We start from the raw sequence: 20,239 nt of genomic DNA on the forward strand, positions 1-20,239 counted from the left end.
TATTCTGTGTTTACTTTATTATATGTTACATACATTGAATTGCTATGATGTTGTTGCATGGCGCCTTTGGAAAGCAGTTTTGCATGAACTGGGGTCCGTTGCAGAAAGAGTTGCGTTTAAACGCAAGTCAAAAAATCAATCGCAAGTCCCAAATGCGCGCTGTTGATTGGTTGAAGATCAAGTTTCGCATGATTTTTAGAGTTGCGATTGATTGCAACTCTTTCTGCAACGGGCCCCAGAACAGGCATACCCTGCATTATGAAATAAAGAAAACCAATGAGTAAATAAACAAATAAATAAATAAAAATTGAATTTTTAAAAATCAAATCAGTTCTTTCGTTCATCGTCGCTCTCTTTCTTTTCTTCTTCATCTGAGCTTTTGGTTCCGAAGATAGCAGCACGAACCTACAGAAAACGAATAAAAGACAAAACGGTTAGGGACGCACCGTTATAGATACCGGGGAGGGGGGGCTGGAAGTTTGGGTTTATGTTATTTTTTCCCCTTTCTTCTTTCGGTATTTTTTTTTCTTAGCCATTTTTTTTTCTTTTTGCCCCTTTCAGATGATTTGTCAGTGGGCCAAGTTTATTTTTTACTCTGATGGTGAGACAAGGTTTGTTTTTGTTGCTCATATATATAGCAAGTCTTTTTTTTCCTTTGGAAAAATGTCCAGCCCCCCTGGATATCTAACGGTGCGTCCCTTATTGGCTATTATGCAGACACGTCTGTTAGTAAATAAGTAATGCGAACGCGATTTTCAAGCATTCAGATATGAAAACAGGATATTTCAAACACCTTTGAAATAATGATGAGGAACGATGCATATCTTACTATTCACTAAACGAATATTGGGGTGGAAGTTTTGAGTTCACGATGTGACCAGGGGAACGTTTTATGAAAGGACTTGTCGGACGTTTTATCCGACAAGTCCTGTTTTATCCGACAGTTACCATAGTAACAATGCTTCTCAGCCAATCAAAATCAAGGAAAGTTGTCAGATCTTACAACTTGTTTGTTTGTTTGCTTGAAATTTATTTCTGCGTTCCACATGTTCAACATAATACAACATAATCAATTATTACATAGATTTTACATATATATACATTTTAGACACATGTATCATTTACAATCTCTTTCTGAATATAAAAAAGTATATGAAAAATATTATTCAACTAAATTTCAGAACGCAGGAGACCGTCGTCATGAGCGACCTGCTTGATGTTGACGACGGCCTTGTCGGACAGAAATGTTGATGAAACGCTCCCCTGAAAATTTAAATCACATATAGAGGTGGATTCAGTCCGAGACGGCTTAAAATAAAGTTCGGAAGGGGGAGGGGTGCATATAGTAGATCAGCCTTCGACGCTGGGCGTTGTGGCGTTCGCCTGTAACCAAAGCTATGTGGGGGAAGTTACAAATTGATGCAGAGGTTCGAGCCCTGGTCACGTCTTTCGGATGGTGACGTTAAAGGTCGGTCCCAAATAATCATATCTAATTGATACACGTCTGACAAAACTCACACGGGTCGTGTGGTCCAGTGGTTAGAGCATTGGACTCATAATCGTTAGGTTGTGAGTTCGAATCCCAACTCTGCCATTGTCTCCACTTTGATAAAAAGGCCCGAGAGTGATATCTGTCGTCTATAACGTCAGCCACTATGACTGATTAACCTAGACGTAAAATGTTTCATATGTAATTGGTTTTATACCAGCTTGGCGTTTACCAGCAAAATGCTGTCCTGCCGAGTTCCTACGGGAGTTACCACAAACAGAAACAGAAATACACACACACACACGCTGACGACTGGTCTCGGTAAACTTTCGACCAATGCGTATCACCACCATTCGATAGTACAAATGCCCTTTAGAGCGAATAGAGGAAAACCGAAGAAGATGATTGGCAATTAATGAGATTCACTAGATTCATTGGCAATGAGATAATATGGGTAATAAACCATGTAGAGTTTAGACCAGAATAGGCAAAATTCATTTTATTTTGACCAGTTTATAGCAGTTGTTCGTACATGTATCGAAATATTTTTTGCTTTATTTGCTTTAAAGGAAATCAAAAGCCAAGAAGAGAAGTAATTTTATTGGAAAGAGTAAAATGAGAGGAACAATTTAAAAAAAAGTTTCATCAAAATCGGTTATAAAATAAGCAAATTATGGGAGTTTGAAAACTCTTGTTGTACTTTCTATGGGCATCCTCAAATTGGAAGACGTGCTTCAAAATGGCTGATTTTTTGGACAACTCTCCATTTGTTTTGTACACAAATTTTCAGATTTTCCTCATTATCTTTCAAATAACATCTTGCCTCCTTCTGAGCGCAACATATGTCATGGGAAAATATAATCCACACCATATATTTCAAGGTCAAGAGGAGATAATGTGAAATATTCAAAATAAAGAGGAAAATCTGAAAATATGTGTACAAAACAAATGGAGAGTTGTCCACAAAATCAGCCATTCTGAAGCACGTTTGCCAATTTGAGGATCCACATAGAAAGTACAACATTACTTTTTAATCGTCCATAACTTCATAACCGATTTTGATGAAACTTTTTTTTTAAATTGTTCCTCTCATTTTACTCTTTCCAATAAGATTGCTTCTCTTCTTGGGTTTTGGTTTCCTTTAAGCCTTCAACAAACGAGTGTCACTATTTGATTTCAGAAAATAAAATCAACCATCATACCTCTGGATTCACTGGGCAGTAGAATACAAAAATCAGAAAACCCTGCAAAATGAGATATGAACAAGAATAAGAAAATTATAAGAATGAAAACATAAAAGTCTAGAAAAATCGTGCTGGAAGCGAGAATACGTACCACTTAAGATTAGTTTATTCAATGGAGAGCCGGTATCATTAATATTGATCATTTTACATTATACTGATATGATTTAGTTTTAAATGATAGACATAATCCTGAATTACTAGCATCCGATGGCATCCCATATTGATCATATTTTATTCATGTGATTTTCATATTAATATAGATATTGATTAACGAACGGGGATTTGTTATGTAACAATCTTTGGAATGAATAACAAAAAAAATACAATTATAAATGATATACCATAATTTTTTTATACTAAAATGATGGAACAGGTCCCTTCACGCAACTTGAAATATTTGAAAAAGTGAAATGGTGATGCAGAAGTCGGATATGGTGATTGTGCATGGCCAGGTTGGCACCGAGATATTTTGATTGAGAGATGTTATTTTTTTTCAAATAAACCATTGAATTACAGTAGCAATATCGAATTACATGGTCTAGACATTAATTTTTTTAAATGCTCTTCTTTCCTTCTTCTCCTTTTTCTTCACTTTTCCTTCCCTCTTTTGAAAGGCCAACTATTGTACAAAAATAATATGGACCCTAAAATGGTAATGTGTCTAATCTGACTGGATCCTCGTCGGGGGAGGGGGGGGGGGGGGTCTGCCCAGTATCGGTTGGATGGTTTGAAAGCACGATCGTACAAGTAAACTTTGATTGAAAAGAATGTGAGTGATGAGATGAATCTTATCATTAGCGCATTTTTTGCCTTGAAATGTTTATTTGCTCGTATCATTATGACGACATCGAATCAATTTCCCATCATTTTAATTTGGATGTTATGAATTCACCTGAATCATGTTAAACATGATGAAGAGGTAATCGAAAGCGATGATGGACTTGAAGACGAGCAGGGCATGCGAAGACCAGGCCATCACGAGAACGAATGAGAGGACGAGTGATGATGACAGACAAAGACTAGGAATGTTTGAGATAAGAAGTAAAATCAGGTTTTATTCGCTTGAGTACACGATGTGATGGTAAATTGGTCTTCATTTTTTTTATTTGGTCTACTTCCAGCAACGTTTCCGCCTTTATTTATTTATTTATTCATTTATTTATTTATTTCAGTCTTATTTAAAAAAACAGGGTAATCCTTTCAGAGCCAAGAGGCCTGCTTTTCAAAAGAGCCCTGTTACATGAATATTTCAAACAAATGAGAACTTATAGTGTACAAAACCATACAGATAGAACTACACGAAATAACACAACACAACTACATTGAAATAAATTAAACTAAACTGAACTAAACTAAACTAAAAACTTAACTAAAAACATTAAAAAAAAGAACTGAAAAAGGAAAAGGAAACCGGTAACCAGCACGACATAAAATGTTTGGCTTCTATTGTTATAATAAAAATGAACCAGAAATTTCCTGAATTATTTTAACAACGATGACAGGTTGATTGTGCATATTTGGGTCTTAAAAGAATTGAGTGTAGTTGGTGTACGAATACTACAGCAACTACATGATATGGAAATCACATTTTGTGATCGATTGTGAAAATGATATTTAACAAAATATATTTCACCTTATTTTTTCTTATATTTTATCTTCATATTTTTCTTGATCGTAGAACTTAATTCATGTACATTATTCAATTATTTATTTGGGGGGGGGGGTGGTAAGCCATGTCAGTGTCAATCCTTTTTTGTAATCAGGTTAAGTGCAGGATCAGGGGAGCGTTTCATGAAAGGACTTGTCAGACGTTTTATCCGACAAGTCCTGTTTTATCCGACAGTTACTATAGTAACAGTGCTTCTCAACCAATCAGAATCCAGGAAAGATGTCAGATCTGACAACTTGTCGGACGAAAATATTGATGAAACGCTGCCCAGATATTAATTACCTGACTCTGTTCCTGAGTTTCTCAGTCCATTCTGCGTAGCCATCAATGTGCTCAGTAGGCTTATCATCAATCTTGATTAGATACACCACGGTCAAAATGGCGAGCACGAAGTTGATCTGAAAAAGGTATAAGTAAAACCAGTGAAACATTTTTGCCATTTGTGCTACATGCACACCAAAGCAGGGGCGGAAATTTCTCCCAAAAAGTTGCAGGGGACAAAAGGCTGGAAAATTTGACATGCAAAAAAAAGTTATCATTCTAAAAGTAAAGTTGTCTCGTCCTAAAATATATATTTTATTTCGATTTTGAATGATGTATTTCTTACCATCATAAAAGACCAAAAATAGTAGGGGGACATTTTATATTGTGTCCCCCCTACTGTTTTGATTAGGGGGCCGCGTTCCCCAGGGATTTCCGCCCATGCACCAAAGGAACAGACTCATAAACCAACCTATAGCATGTATAGTATGCAGATCGAAATAAAGTCATAGTTCGGATCGGTTTTGGATCCGTTCCGTTAGTGTGACTACATGATTTAATCATTTGAATGCAACGCCGCCCCTTTTTGAATGATAAATCATTGAGTGGATAGTTGCAACGTCGCTGATTAGTGATGTAGTCAACAATTCAAAATCGACTTCTTTTACTTATTTTTTGTCATTGTCAAATTGAGCCCTATGCTGTAAGGATTTTTTGCAGAAAATCATAATTAAGATTTTTTTGGGAGCAAAGTAGGGATAGTGATAAAAATAAATAAAAAAAAAGAAAGGGAAAAGAGGAGGAAGAAAAGGAGAAAATATAAAGTAGGTTTGCGTCGTGCAGTTCTGCGTGTATATCTACCCTGTAATTCAATTGAAAAAATGTGACATCATTTGTAAGTTGTAATGCTACGTATCGAAATAACTGAGCACTACGTAATCAAATACATTTATGGACTTACCACTAGCGCTACTGTGATCAGGGAGATGAAGATGATGTACACATGAACAGTCTCGACTAGCCAGCAACTAATTAAAAACATAAAACATTACATTTCACTTTGGTTTGTTTCTTTATTTCAGAATGCAAAATAATATTCATATCGATATTACGGATAGGAATACATAGTAGGAACAAAATATGAACAGAAAGATGTTAACAGGTCGGAAATGTTTGAAGTGTAGTCTCTTGTCACCTTCTGATAGTAGATTCGCAAAAGTAAAACATGGCTTGAAATTAAGGAATCATCTTTCTTACATTTTACTTGGCTTTTCATAGACGATCAATTCATTTGCCTATTTAACTTGGCGTTCCGTAAACAATCAATGGCCACATTGGAATGGATACTGGATGCCTCCGCTATATTCGGGATTTAACTCAAAACAAAATAATTTTTACATTGTGATATTATGTGGAGATTAATGAAATTAATTCATCACATATGGTACACAATTGTTACGTTACATATAATTGAATGGAAACAGAAAATCTAAATGAAAATAGCTACGAATGTAGATGATGTGGCTGAGAGGTAACTAGACCCGTGAGAAGATGCGGGTTCGATGCACAGCAACTGCATATTGGATAATGTATTTCTATATCCTCTTTTTAATACCATACATTTAATAAACATGATTGCTGCATTAATGCACTAATTACTAGTATGAAAGTGTGCATGTAATTCAATAAAAGTAATATACCTTTCTGGGGTTCCAAATCCATATGGAATTTCCTTGTACAGGAGACCAACCAATAGCAATGACCCACCTACAGGACATGGGAAACAAAGTTTATGACAAGTAAAGAAAAACGGTCTTTAATATTCTGTCTGTGGCCGGTCTGACCCTGCTCCCCTCGCTCGGTGTACACAGCAAAAATTGTGGTGTTAACCGATGTACATAGAGGACCAACCAGTTATTTCACACCGGTGTTAAATTGGTGGTGTTAGTTTTACACCTATAGGTGTTATCACAACACCTCTTGTTGTAACATTTACACTCTTTGGTGTTATGTTTAATCTCTAGGGTGTAATTTTAACACCTCAGGGTGTGGTCCTCTATGAACACCAATTGGTGTCAATTTAAACACCGCAGCTTTTACAGTGTATAATATCTTGGTCTAATACAAATTAACTCTTACTCTCATTTATGCACAGTTGGTCTGATTCTATATCATCTGCCTATTATAATTTTACTTGTTGAAAGCAAAAAAGGTCAAATGACATTAGAAAAAATGGTAAATAGCAATTAGAAATAACTAGTTGTAAATAAGTATAATGAGACCATGGGTTGAGACAAAACATAATGTCAATACAGTGAGTGTACAACCATCAGCAGTTTACCAGATACACTCTAAAAAAGTTAACCCAATATTATGGGTTAAATGAGAACAGATACCAAATATCTTGTAAAGTTTATCCACATGTTGCCTTTGTTGCGCTGAAATTTATCCTTCAAACATGCATTTTGCCCAATATTGGAGGAAAAAATTACTCAGCAAACATGCATGTTCTCTTTCTACCCAATATCGGGTAGAATCTTACTCTCTGTTTTTGTACTCAAGTGAGCAGTCCCCTTTCTAGACAGCCCCATACATACAACCATCAATGATCATGCAAATCGAATTTACTGTAAAATACGTGAATATTGTCATTCGAAAATGTTCAAATTAAGCAGGATTTCCAATCAATGGCAACCTTTTAATATGCCACTTTTTCTGAAAAAAAAGATAAATATGATGTGTAGTGCATGTCCTGTCGCTCACTGATCCCGTGAAAATCATTTTGTATTATGTTTAAAACCATCAGTTTTAATCATATGAATAATAATATGGAATATTTATATAACGCTTAATACAATGTTTCTAAGAAAGGCATACTGTTACCCCGGCTTTAGCCTGGCTACCCTGGTCGAGTGTTCGAGTATTCAAGGAATTATACCTCTAACTGGATAACCATATTATTTCACCTGAGTGAAATGTGTCAAACACGAACATAAACGACCTTGAAAAGTACGCGAGTGCTTCGGTGGGCTTGAACCCCAGGTGTTGTTGTTCAAATGAACTTAATCTTTGTCAAGTTTAAAGTGATGACGTTGATTTTCAGAGATTCCTTAAGATTAATCATGTTTTTCTCCCCTTAGAAATTATATCTTCAACACACTTACCCCACACAAGGAGAAATATCCTGGTCAATCGGATAGGTTCCGTAATGCCCTTCTCCGGTACTTTCACCTGGACTGGTTGGGCGATGTTCGAATCTCGGGGCTTACCGTGTAGGTAACATGTATTGAAGAGTACAGCGGTCTGGACCACCAACCACAGGGCGTAGACAGTGTAAAGATACTGAAGACAGGCAGCTATGATCGCACAAACGAACTGCAGGAGTGATGTTTGGAATGAGACAAATGCATGTAGGCCTATATATTTTTGTATGCTTGAATCGCAATGTTGTTAAAGAAGAGATAGACTTAATATTGCTTGAAAAATTAAACCTGCTATTTCACAATATCACTCAATGTTATTTCGTATAAGTGTGTGGTATTGGGGTGTGTGTGTGGGTGGGTTGTATGTGTGTGTGCGGGGGAGAGCTAGGAAATATTGATAGGGGTAAGAAAGCGTGAAACTGACATCGATTCTTTTTTTTCAATTAATTTGGAAGAGTATTATACGTGTATAAACGACCCGGACCATTCTACCCATTTTCCTTTCTTCCATTTCCACCTCTTATATCCATTTTTCACACCTTACAAAATAAAAGGAACGGTCGCCCCAACTCCTACTTATGCCGCCCCTGTGTGTGTTTGTGTGCGTGCGTGTGTGTGTGTGTGTGGTGGGGGGGATGTATAGGTAGAAGGGGTCCATCATCTTCACTGCCCCCATTGTAAATGTTAGTCACCCCTTCTCCTCTTTTGGCTTGCTTTTCTTCCATTTAAAGGGGTAAGTCAGTAAAATATAAAAATAAGTCAATTAAATTATACGAACGACTCGCTGATTTCTTTCTTTTTTAAATCAAAATATGACAAAATAACGAACTTGTTATTTTTTTTGTTTACCAATACTTTGTGAAAACAGTTACATGCATGCCATCATAAATATGCAATATGTATGCTGATGATGCCATGTGCCCACTTTCCTTTTTCTTATATTATTACATGAAATCATACAATGTAATTATATTATTTCATATTTCGATACATGTGTGTAGGATACATCTCCCTTGTAACAAATAAGTTTTAGGCAATGATTACCTCACACAATAAATCAGTTGTAAATCTATTTTTCAATTCTTGGTGGACAAAATTTAAATAAGTATAATTTCATGTAATAAAATAAAAACAAACAACATAAAGTGAGGGTATATGTCATAATCAACTTGCTTATTGCATATTAATGAATTTATACATCATATCGTTTCGGCAATAAAGCTTTAAATGTCAAAACATAAAATTTTCCATGTTTTCTTTGCCTGATTTTACTTTATCTGTTCAAATCATATCTTTTTCAGCCTAGAATACATTTTCAATCATAATTGGTGATATTTTCTTGATTTAATAATAATAATGATAATAACGTTTTATTTACCCAGGGTAGCCACTTCAGTTAGGAGACTACTCTACCAGCGGGCCCTGCATAACAATATATGTTATTATTACCCTTCTCCAATCTAAATGCTGAGCGCCTAGCAAGAAGGCAGAAGGTCCCAATTTTATAAGTCTTTGGTATGACTCGGCCGACGAGGATCGAACCCACGACCTCCCGTTCATTTAAACGGACGCTCTACCACTGAGCCACCATGTCTGGTTAACCAATTATCAAATGGCTAAAGTCATTTTGTGTGGCGGGATTGGAGATGTTCTGGGTGGACTCTCTACTAAGTTCATGGTATTAAAATAAATAAATTTGAAACATGACGCATGTATCTTACCAGGTTTCCTGTAGCTTTCATTCCGAAAAGAAACAAGACGTGTCCAGCAAGTGAACTGACAGCTATATTTAATTGAATCTTGGTGAGTTGAGACCCTTTTACACTGAAAAAGAAATGTTTCAAGAGAAGAGAGTAAAAGAATGAGTACGTATTTTGAAAAACTTTGAATCTTCTCTGTTTAAGAGTGAATGTTAACACAATTCTTATTAGGTGTTGGAAGATTCTCTTCTTAAATTGAATCAATCTTTTTCGTTCGAATAATTTTCGGTCAGTATCGTGAACAGAAGCAGTAAAGGGTAACTTAATCTAATGATTGATATTCTGATTATCAAACGTAGATTTAACCCTACTCTGTTCTAGAATTTTACAACAAAGTCCAATGGAATGCTGTGTTTCATATTTTTTTCCGCCATATACTATTAAAATTCATTAAAATTCATTATATTTTCGTATTTTCCTATTGTTCCAATTTTACGACTATAATAGTTTTAAACAACTTTTTTTTGCAGCGGGATTAGAATAAATTTTACTTGATGAATGAGTTGACAACTGGCAATCCATAAATGAGTGATTTAAGTTAACTCAGGTTTAATTAAAAAATGGCTATCAGAATACCATTCATTTAAACCAATGGCGCCATCTCGAGTCCTCAACTACTCATATCTGGCCAGTTTCCTGACCCATAATGCTAGTGTAATCTAGTAATATAGACCCACTTGAAAGCTAACATGCTAATTAACTACTCAATACATTCATACCGCATTGATTATGCCACCAAGTAGCAAAAACAATTACTAAAACATTTTAGTTTCTCTCTATGAATACAATTATAGGTCAATTTATTTTCTGTCGTATTAGTAGAAATTTGAAAACGTATAAGACTATATATATATATATATATATATATATATATATATATATATATAACACAGTCGATGGGAAACCACACCCAGTTCACTTCCCCTTTAAAGCAAATATGGAAAAATTAGTCTAGAACTGACCCCAGTGTCGCATAGACAACGAGCATGACAAAGATAGAGATGATCGAAATGAATCCTAAAATCTTCTCAAGAATAGAAAGAAGGAAAGCATTGATCCCATCCACCTTGAATCCCTGCATTAAAGTAAAAAAGTGGAATGATTAATGATATACACTCGCCTGAGAGCAGGTTGATTATCATGAGTTAATAATGGTAATGTACGCATAAATAACTCGTAGAAATACAAAGCTTTCATAAGGTCAAGTTTGTCTTCTTTTGCTCCGCAAATCAACAATAATCCGTAATTCCCTATTTATTTAAATGAGTCGAAATTAAGTAGCAGTTATATTTTTTACTTTTTTCTTGTTTTTTCATTGCTTTAAACCATGTTGCAGTTTAGCTCCACCCAAACAGATTTTATTACCTTTGGGCCGCGTTGGAGCGCAATAGCGGATAGATGGTCACATCTACAGGTCACGTGGGTATAGTTAGAATAAACAGCCTTGCAACCCTCTGATGTCCATTCCCAACCACTGAATAATAAATAAAAGATAACATAAGAAAATAAAACTTCAATTTTCTGTAATAAGTTCTCTTTATAATGCAATGGATCATGAAAAACCTCAAACAACGCAAAATATCAAACAGAAAATAAAAACGAGAAATGAAATGAAAATCCATATTTTATTATTCGAAATATACATGATATGAAATACTCCGAAAATTTGCTTTGCCCAATTGATCGTGGGCCCGGCAGCCGTTGTGCAGCACCAGATCGACGAGGTTCTATCCTTTTAATCGTTGAACGCCAAACAGGGTAGCTTGTGGTGTGTTTGAAATCTAAAGGACAAGTTCACATCATCAAAAGGTTGATTTGAATAAAAAGAGAAAAATCCAAGAAAATTTCATCAAAATCGGATGTAAAATAAGAAAGTTATGACAATAAAAAATATTTGCTTAATTTCACAAAAGAGTTATTCTGGTCGGTATGCAAATGAAAAGACTGATGACGTCATCCACTCACTGATTTTTTTTTTTTATAGGTATTTTACTATATGAAATAGGGAATATTCTGTTTTTTTCTCCTCATTGTCAAGTGAAGCGATTAATTCCTCCCTGAACATGCGGAATGAGCATTGTTTAATACTATATGATTCGGTCAAGTTGATCCTTATTGTCAAATCTATAAAAAATTGAATATTGTATAATTCAAACAATAAAAAACAAAAAATAGTGAGTGAGGGACATCATCAACTTTCTCAATTGAGTTGTGCATACTATTGTTTTGTGGAAAATAAGCGAAATTCTTAAAATGTCACATCATTTTTTTTAAATTCTGCTTCCGATTTTAATGAAATTTTCAGCATGACGCTATTTTATTTTTCTCTATTTATTCAAATCAACATTTTTTTCTACGGTGGACTTGTCCTTTAAGCCCTGCATTAATTTTGACTTACTGTTCGTCTTGTTTCATTGAAGTGCAGACTGGAACTTCATTTTCAAAATCCTGCAGAATAAATTATGATGAGAAAGAAAGAGCGTCTGAGAGAAAGAGATTAACAACGCTTAGAAAAAAGAAATCCTCGAAATTATTTGTGATTTTAAGCACGATCAACCTCCCTATATTTGGCACGACTCCCCACTTAAAAAAACCTTCCTTGGATAATGACTCCTCCATCCACACTTTGACATCAACCCCATTATATACATTTACCCCCCCCCATACATAGCAACGGCACCACTGCCACACAGAGGGGGAAGGGGGGCTTAGGTCTATTGTCCCCAAATATCCACGAACAAGAAAATAAGAATAAATACGGGAAAAGGAAAGGAAAAGGGATACAATTTTCTATGTTACTTTTCTGATTACGTGAAATTCAATGAAGAAATTAGATTTTCATTTAAATTCGTCGAATTTCTGCTCGTTCGATTCAATTTCTCGAGAATAATGAGATATCTTGTCATACACGTCATGTTGCGCCCGTCATGTTGCGCCCCTCATTTTTTGTTTGCTCTTTACGCCACCAAACGCCGCTGAAGACTACTCTACATACAATTTTGGCGGGAAAGACCACATCCACGTATTCCCCTTCTCGTAGGCGTAAGGGAGCGCCGTTGTAGCAGTACACAGTTACGTTGACCACGGAGTTCAACGACAGCGACGATCCGGAGGCTTTATCGTCGGGCGATGACGGGGTCGTTGAAGTGCTCGATGCAGGACTTGTGTCACAGCCCGGTTTAGGTTCTTGGAAAGCCTCGATGGCCACCTTGACTGGAATATACAAAGATAATGACGTATTTAGATGCCATTAGTTTCAACCAGTGATTTCAAGTTTTGTCGTTAGTATCTTCATGAATATTGGAGAAAAGTACACACTCACAGACACACCCTCACGTCACATACACAGTCTGTTGGCAAATACGTGTGTGCCCGCCAACTTACACGTCCTCGCCAAATCGAGGATGCGTGTTTGCGCACTCATACACTCCAATTGTATTCCAATCGGGCTTATTTTTCTGACTAAACGCGAGCATAGTTCGCTAATCTGTGATGCTTCCTGCCCCCCCCCCCCTGCATGCACACAGAACTTCAGTTTTATTGGCCAAATTGGTACTTTTTGAAAATCTTGTATTTTCCGAATAAAATGGTTTTCAAATTAAAACTGTGACAAACAAACCTTCACCACACCTACTCTTACATAAAATCTTAAACTAGTGTTGTCCGTGTGTGCGCACAAGTGCGTTCGCCTGTGCGGGGGGGGGGGGATTCACGGAGATATTTTAAAATAATAACCTGGTTTGGTCTGTAGAAATGGCGAGTAGAAGCTTACAGTCAGTCGATCTGTTTCCGTGTCACTAGGGGTTGAGAATGACAGTGGTCGGTAAGGTTTCGCGCTAGATTCCCCCTCGGTGGCGTTATCTGGACAAATAAAAACACATGAAAAATAGGAAGATCGCTTGAAGTTCGTTTGCTCTCAATATATCCTGGACCTGATCGAGATGCAATAAATCTCTTTTTCATTCATAATCTCACCTTATGGCCTGTATTCTGTAAACTCGACTTAGAATACGGGCCTATGAGAATAAGTTATTTAGTAGCTGTCGACACTCAATATATTAGATAAAACTTATTTTAGAGAGATTGAATTTAGAAACAAGGCAATATGGAATTTTGAGTCGCAATTTAAAAACAATATCGATTTCAAATAAACGATAGAGTTTTAATTGTCAGCTGTAAAAACTATAATTCACAATTCGAGTCGAATTCCACAAAAACAAAATATCACATGGTACGATAAAAATAATAAATAGGTAAAATAAAAATCTAATTTTAAGTACTCTGAACCTAAGATTGACAGAATAATTAACAATGCAATTGAAAAAGAATCATTGCACATTAGAAATTATGTGATTTATGCAAACTCGTCACTAATCTCTCTTCGGGAGGTATAAATATATAGGCCCGTATTCTGAAGTCGGGTTTAACTTAAACTCAGGTTTAAAGTTGTGGTTTAATTATGGAAAGCCAATTGCTACATAAATCACTAATAGTAAAGATATCATAATCAGCTCATTTGGCTCTCAAATCATTCAGAATTGTCTAAGAAGTATAAATAGATGATTGTCTTCACCATCGATGAATCAGGAAAGAGCACAGTGAAAAATTAGAAACATACAACTTAATAAAAATTTTGACACTTTTGGCTTCCCATAATTTTAGCACAGAGTTAGACTATGGTCTAAGTTAAACCTGACTTTAGAATACGGGCCATTATGTTTACCATCCTCCACAAAGTTGATGCAAAAGTTTTAGGTTTCAACATATGCAGTCATATCCAAAAGGTCAAATCTCTCGAAAGGGGTTAGTGAAGTTCTAGTAATAGAATGTAAATTCATCAAGTTATATTGATTGAGAAGCCATGCTTTGTCATTTTTTTTTGAAATATAGATTCAGTGTATGAATGGCATAAATAATGCAAGAGTTCTATCAAGTAATAATAGAAACACTAAGTCTGTGTCCTCTTGATCTTTGGGTGATTTAAAATCTATTCTGATGGCTTTTTCCATTCTTTTCTACTATCACTGACTATGGATAATTAAATTGCTTTGTCAATTAAAAAGCCAACAAGAGAAACGCTACATCGATCATCTGTTATGCTATTGCCATAAAGGTTGCGAGAGTGTTTCAATTACTTATCATCCCTCATCATTCATCAACAAGACTACAATAGCTTTGAGGATCAGATCGGGGAAATATATTAAAAAAAACATCGTTTGGAGAGTCGACACGGTACAGACCTCATTAACATGCTTCCAATTTTGCCCTTTTAAGAAAATCCGTCTCCAGATTAGCTATTGCCTTATTGTTGCTCATAGGTTTTTTATAAAGCATTTCATTTGTTCTTTTCATCATAACTACAATGTCTACTACTACTACTACGAAATTTCTACTACTATTTCTTCTTCTACTATTATTTAATGAGGGGTAATTCAATACCAAAGCAAGCTGTAAGAATCTCCTCAAGAGGTTTTTGGGTAACGTTGGGTACAACCGGACTTTGTGTCCCATTTGTAGTGGGAGAGGTGATAGTTGTCGTGTCTTGCATCGAGGGCTGTGATTGGTTCACCGATTCTGACGTCGATTCTGATGTCATTGTGGGTTGCGTTGACGGTCGTTGTGCTGTAGTAAAGGTAGTAGTGATTTCTGGCGTGGTGGATCCAGTAGTTCTCTGCGCATTAGTTGTTGGTACTGGAAAATAATTGGATGAATGGCTTAAAAGTAACACAGAATATTGGCACAACACTGATATATGAATTTTTTTTTTTTTAATCTAATATCTATTTAAAGTTAAAAATATCTGATTTTCCTGCCACTTTAAAACGCATACCACAGTGCAACCACAGTGGACGTGGGGGAGTAGGTACACGGGGACACGTTATATTCCTTCCATAATTTCTGTGAAATGATGTTGATAATAACTTGGTATGTTTAATGATCTGTGCGAAATGAAATCATATTCCCTCAATTACAAATATATATTTGACATTATACCATTCAGGCGTATAACTTTCTATTATGAATGACATTTTCACTATTTCATATCACAAACTAACTCATTCCATTGACCTACCAGCTGGAGTGGTAGCCTCAGTAGATAATACCTCTGTGGTCAGGGGACTGGTCTGTGGCTGAAAAAAAGATAATGACAATCAGAATTACATGATATGATCATCTGTTCATCTCGATATACAAGTTATAGTGCTGCAATGCCTGTCATGACTGTAAATGTAAATTCTCGATCAGCTTGGCTGCGTGTATACATATTTTACAGTTTTTGTTTATTGTTACTGCCGTAGGAAGGACAGCCTTTTTTGCTGGTAAACGCAAAGCCGGTATGTAACCAATTACCTAGGAAACATTTTACGTCTAGGTTAATCAGTTATAGCGCCTGACCATATGGACGACATATATTACTCTCGGGTATTTTTTTTTTATCATAGTAGAGACAATGGCAGAGTGGGGATTCGAACTCACAACCTTGCGATTATGGGTCCAATGCTCTAACCACTGGACTACACGGTTGGTTCAGTCGAGCTCTGGCTCTTCGTTTTCTATTATCACGTTTCTATCTCTTTGTATTACTATTATAACTCACATTGAAAAAAACAGAATGACAACAGCACAGATATAAATGTTTATATTAACGATGATAATAACAATAATTTTTGTAATAATGATAGGTACATGCAAGGCAGCCTCGACACACACTAGACACCAACCCCACTGATTTCACAGAAAGACCACATTGGCGATATGATTCTATACTCTACACTAATTCCACAAAAAGTCCACACTGCGGTGATTCCACCCTAACCTCACATTGATTCCACAGAGAATTCACATTGACAAAGGTATTCAACACCAATTCATCACTGATTCCACAGAGAGTTCACACTGCTAATGTAATCCCCACATCAATTTCACAGAGATTTCACACTGCCAATGCGATTCGAAACCAACAACACACTGATTCTACAGAGAGTTCACATTGTCAATATGATTCCACACCAACTCCACACTGATTCCACAGCGAAATATGATTCCAAACCAACTTCAAACTGGTTTCACAGAAAGCTCACATTGCCAAAGTGATTACAGATCAACTCCACTCTGATTACACAGCGAGTTCACATTGTCAATGTGATTCCGCACCAACTCCACACTGATTCCACAGAAAGTTCACATTGCCAATATGATACAAACCAACCCCACACTGACTCTACAGCGAGTTCACACTGCTAATGCGATTCAAAACCAACTCCACACTGATTCCACAGAAAGTTAACATTACCAATGTGATTCCGCACCAGCTCCACACCGATTCCACAGCGAGTTCACATTGCCAATATAATACAAACGTACCCCCACACTGACTCTGCAGCGAGTTAGCACTGCTAATGCGATTCGAAACCAACTCCACATTGACTCTGCAGCGAGTTAACACTGCTAATGCGATTCGAAACCAACTCCACACTGATTCCACAGAAAGTTAACATTGCCTATGAGATTCCACACCAACTCCACACTGATTCCACAGCGAGATCGCATTCCCATTGTGATTCCACACCAACTCCAGATGGATTTTACAGAGAGTTCACACTGTCAATGTGATTCCACACCAAGTCCACATTGATTCCACAGCGAGTTCACATTGCCAATGTGATTCCACACAAACTCCATTCTGATTACACAGCGAGTTCAAACTGCCAATGTGATACGAAACCAACTCCACACTGATTCCACAGAAAGTAATTAACATTGCCAATGTGATTCCACACCAACTTCACACTGATTCCACAGCGAAATATGATTCCAAACCAACTTCACACTGGTTCCACAGAAAGATCACATTGCCAATGTGATTCCACATCAACTCTACACTGATAACACAGCGAGTTCACAATGCCAATGTGATTCCACCCAACTCCACACTGATTCTACAGCGAGTTCTCACTGCCAATGTGATTCCACACAAACTCCACACTGATTCTACAGAGAGGTCACACTATCAATGTGATTCCACACAAACTCCACACTGATTACACAGCGAGTTCACATTGTCAATGTGATTCCACATAAACTCCACACTGATTACACAGCGAGTTCACACTGCCAATGTGATTCCACATAAACTCCACACTGATTACACAGCGAGTTCACACTGCCAATGTGATTCCGCACCAACTCCACACTGATTCCACAGTGAGTTCACATTGCCAATATGATACAAACCAACCCTACACTGACTCTACAGCGAGTTCACACTGCTAATGCGATTCGAAACCAACTCCACACTGATTCCACAGCGAGATCGCATTCCCAGTGTGATTCAACACCAACTCCAGATGGATTCTACAGAGAATTCACACTGTCAATGTGATTCCACACCAAGTCCACATTGATTCCACAGCGAGTTCACAATGCCAATGTGATTCCACACCAACTCCACACTGATTCCACAGCGAAATATGATTCCAAACCAACTTCACACTGGTTCCACAGAAAGATCACATTGCCAATGTGATTCCACATCAACTCTACACTGATTACACAGCGAGTTCACACTGCCAATGTGATTCCACACAAACTCCACACTGATTCTACAGAGAGGTCACACTATCGATGTGATTCCACACAAACTCCACACTGATTACACAGCGAGTTCACATTGTCAATGTGATTCCACATAAACTCCACACTGATTCCACAGTGAGTTCACATTGCCAATATGATACAAACCAACCCTACACTGACTCTACAGCGAGTTCACACTGCTAATGCGATTCGAAACCAACTCCACACTGATTCCACAGCGAGATCGCATTCCCAGTGTGATTCAACACCAACTCCACACTGATTCTACAGCGAAATATGATTCCAAACTTCACACTGGTTCCACAGAAAGATCACATTGCCAATGTGATTCCACATCAACTCCACACTGACTCTACAGCGAGTTCACACTGCCAATGTGATTCCCCGCAAACGCCACACTGATTCTACAAAGAGTTCACATTGCCAATATGATACAAACCAACCCCACACTGACTCTACAATGAGTTCTAACTGCCAAAAATGATTTCGTCCTCGATTCTACTGTGTTCAATAAAATCTAGAAAGTCCTGACGTGGCTACACACCAAGAGATTTATGAGCCAACACACCGGTTGGCACACCGAAATGATAGAGGTTGAGTGAGACGGGGGAGTGTGGGCGGGGGGGGGGGGTGACGGGCATTAGCAGAATATAGTGGAGAAGCCTCCTCATTAGTCGTAGTATGATACGGGATAAAAGGACGTGCGAAACAAAGATAAATGAGAGGAAAAAGAAGAGGAACATGAAGAAGAAGAAATAGAAGAAGAAGAAAAAAAAAGATAAGAATTCAATTCAAATTCAATTCAAATAAACATTTATTTTATTTCATTTCATTACATTTTTCGTAAACATTAATTCATACAAAAATCAATTTGTTATAAAGAAAATAAATATGTACATGTAGGGTGTAAATAAACCGGCGTATGCCCTAGAAACTGAGGCTTGTTGCGGGATATGCCTATAAAAAAATACAATACGCCTGTAGACAAAATACAAGGAGAAGGAGGAGGAGGATGAGAAGAAGAAGGATGAGGAGGAGAAGAACAGGAAGAGAAGAAGAAGAGGAAGAAGAAGAAAACAAAAAGAAGAAGAATAAGAGAAGAAAAAGAAGAAAGAAAATAATGAGAAACAACTTCAGATACACTGTAAAAAAAACGAAGTGCCAAAGCACTAACGGTGCTTGCATGACTGCACTCCGAGTGCTGATTTTCTAGTTAAAATTTGAACTAGAAAATCAGCACTCGTAGTGCAGTCACTATACAAGCACTGTGAGTGGTAAATTAGCACTTCATTTTTACGTTGTATAAAGAAAAGTATATTGTGAGTATATTTACATGGATATTTACTGGTGTTGTAACTGTCAGCCCTTTAGTCGTCTCAAGAGTAGTCTCTACTCCAGCCGGGGGGTCGCCGTCTCCAGCCCATTCACCTACACGTGGAAATAAGAAAACAGAAATAGATTTGATTACGTGTGATCATGAATATACGGCAAAAAATGTCTGAATGAAAGCTAGCACTCTTAAGACTGAAAATATTTGACAAGGCGTTGATGTATATACACAGCAAAAACTTTGGTGTTAACCGGTGTACATAGAGGACCACACCAGTTATTTTACACCGGTGTTAAATTGGTGGTGTTAGTTTTACACCTATAGGTGTTATTACAACACCTTTTGTTGTTACATTGACACTCTTTGGTATTATGTTTAATCTCTAGGGTGTAATTTTAACACCTCAGGGTGTGGTCCTCTATTAACACCAATTGGTGTCAGTTTTAACACCTCCGTTTTTACAGTGTATATTCATGATATTTGCCACACTTGATCCATGTGAAGGAAGCAAAGTGGGTGTCCAATGAGATCCCCTACATGATAAAAAAGCTCCTTGATGGCAGCAATGCTAAAGGCGAGGTATGATGTAGCACTGTAAAACCATTATCCGGTCATTATTCTCCTTTCAAATAATCGGTATTACTCATCATCATACTACTACTACTACTACTACTACTACTACTAC

The 20,239-nt window shown here is 36.9% G+C and overlaps 1 protein-coding gene across 1 annotated transcript in view; it reads right to left on the bottom strand.

The window, feature by feature from the left end:
* Positions 1–327: 327 nt before the first annotated feature.
* LOC121430266 (adhesion G protein-coupled receptor E1-like) overlaps positions 328–20,239 on the bottom strand; it is a 24,124-nt gene continuing 4,212 nt past the window's right edge. Inside the window, exons 3-18 of the mRNA XM_041627544.1 lie at positions 19,558–19,652; positions 15,700–15,757; positions 15,066–15,317; positions 13,362–13,487; positions 12,622–12,839; positions 12,025–12,074; positions 10,992–11,100; positions 10,589–10,701; positions 9,588–9,690; positions 7,828–8,038; positions 6,364–6,430; positions 5,625–5,691; positions 4,685–4,800; positions 3,626–3,752; positions 2,692–2,733; positions 328–405 (exon numbers count right to left, since the gene is read on the bottom strand). Coding sequence (XP_041483478.1) covers positions 328–405; positions 2,692–2,733; positions 3,626–3,752; positions 4,685–4,800; positions 5,625–5,691; positions 6,364–6,430; positions 7,828–8,038; positions 9,588–9,690; positions 10,589–10,701; positions 10,992–11,100; positions 12,025–12,074; positions 12,622–12,839; positions 13,362–13,487; positions 15,066–15,317; positions 15,700–15,757; positions 19,558–19,652 — 1,832 coding nt within the window. The remainder of the gene's footprint in view (positions 406–2,691; positions 2,734–3,625; positions 3,753–4,684; positions 4,801–5,624; positions 5,692–6,363; positions 6,431–7,827; positions 8,039–9,587; positions 9,691–10,588; positions 10,702–10,991; positions 11,101–12,024; positions 12,075–12,621; positions 12,840–13,361; positions 13,488–15,065; positions 15,318–15,699; positions 15,758–19,557; positions 19,653–20,239) is intronic.

The sequence above is a fragment of the Lytechinus variegatus genome, chromosome 16 (assembly GCF_018143015.1).
Source record: "Lytechinus variegatus isolate NC3 chromosome 16, Lvar_3.0, whole genome shotgun sequence".
In the NCBI taxonomy this organism is placed as follows: domain Eukaryota; kingdom Metazoa; phylum Echinodermata; class Echinoidea; order Temnopleuroida; family Toxopneustidae; genus Lytechinus; species Lytechinus variegatus.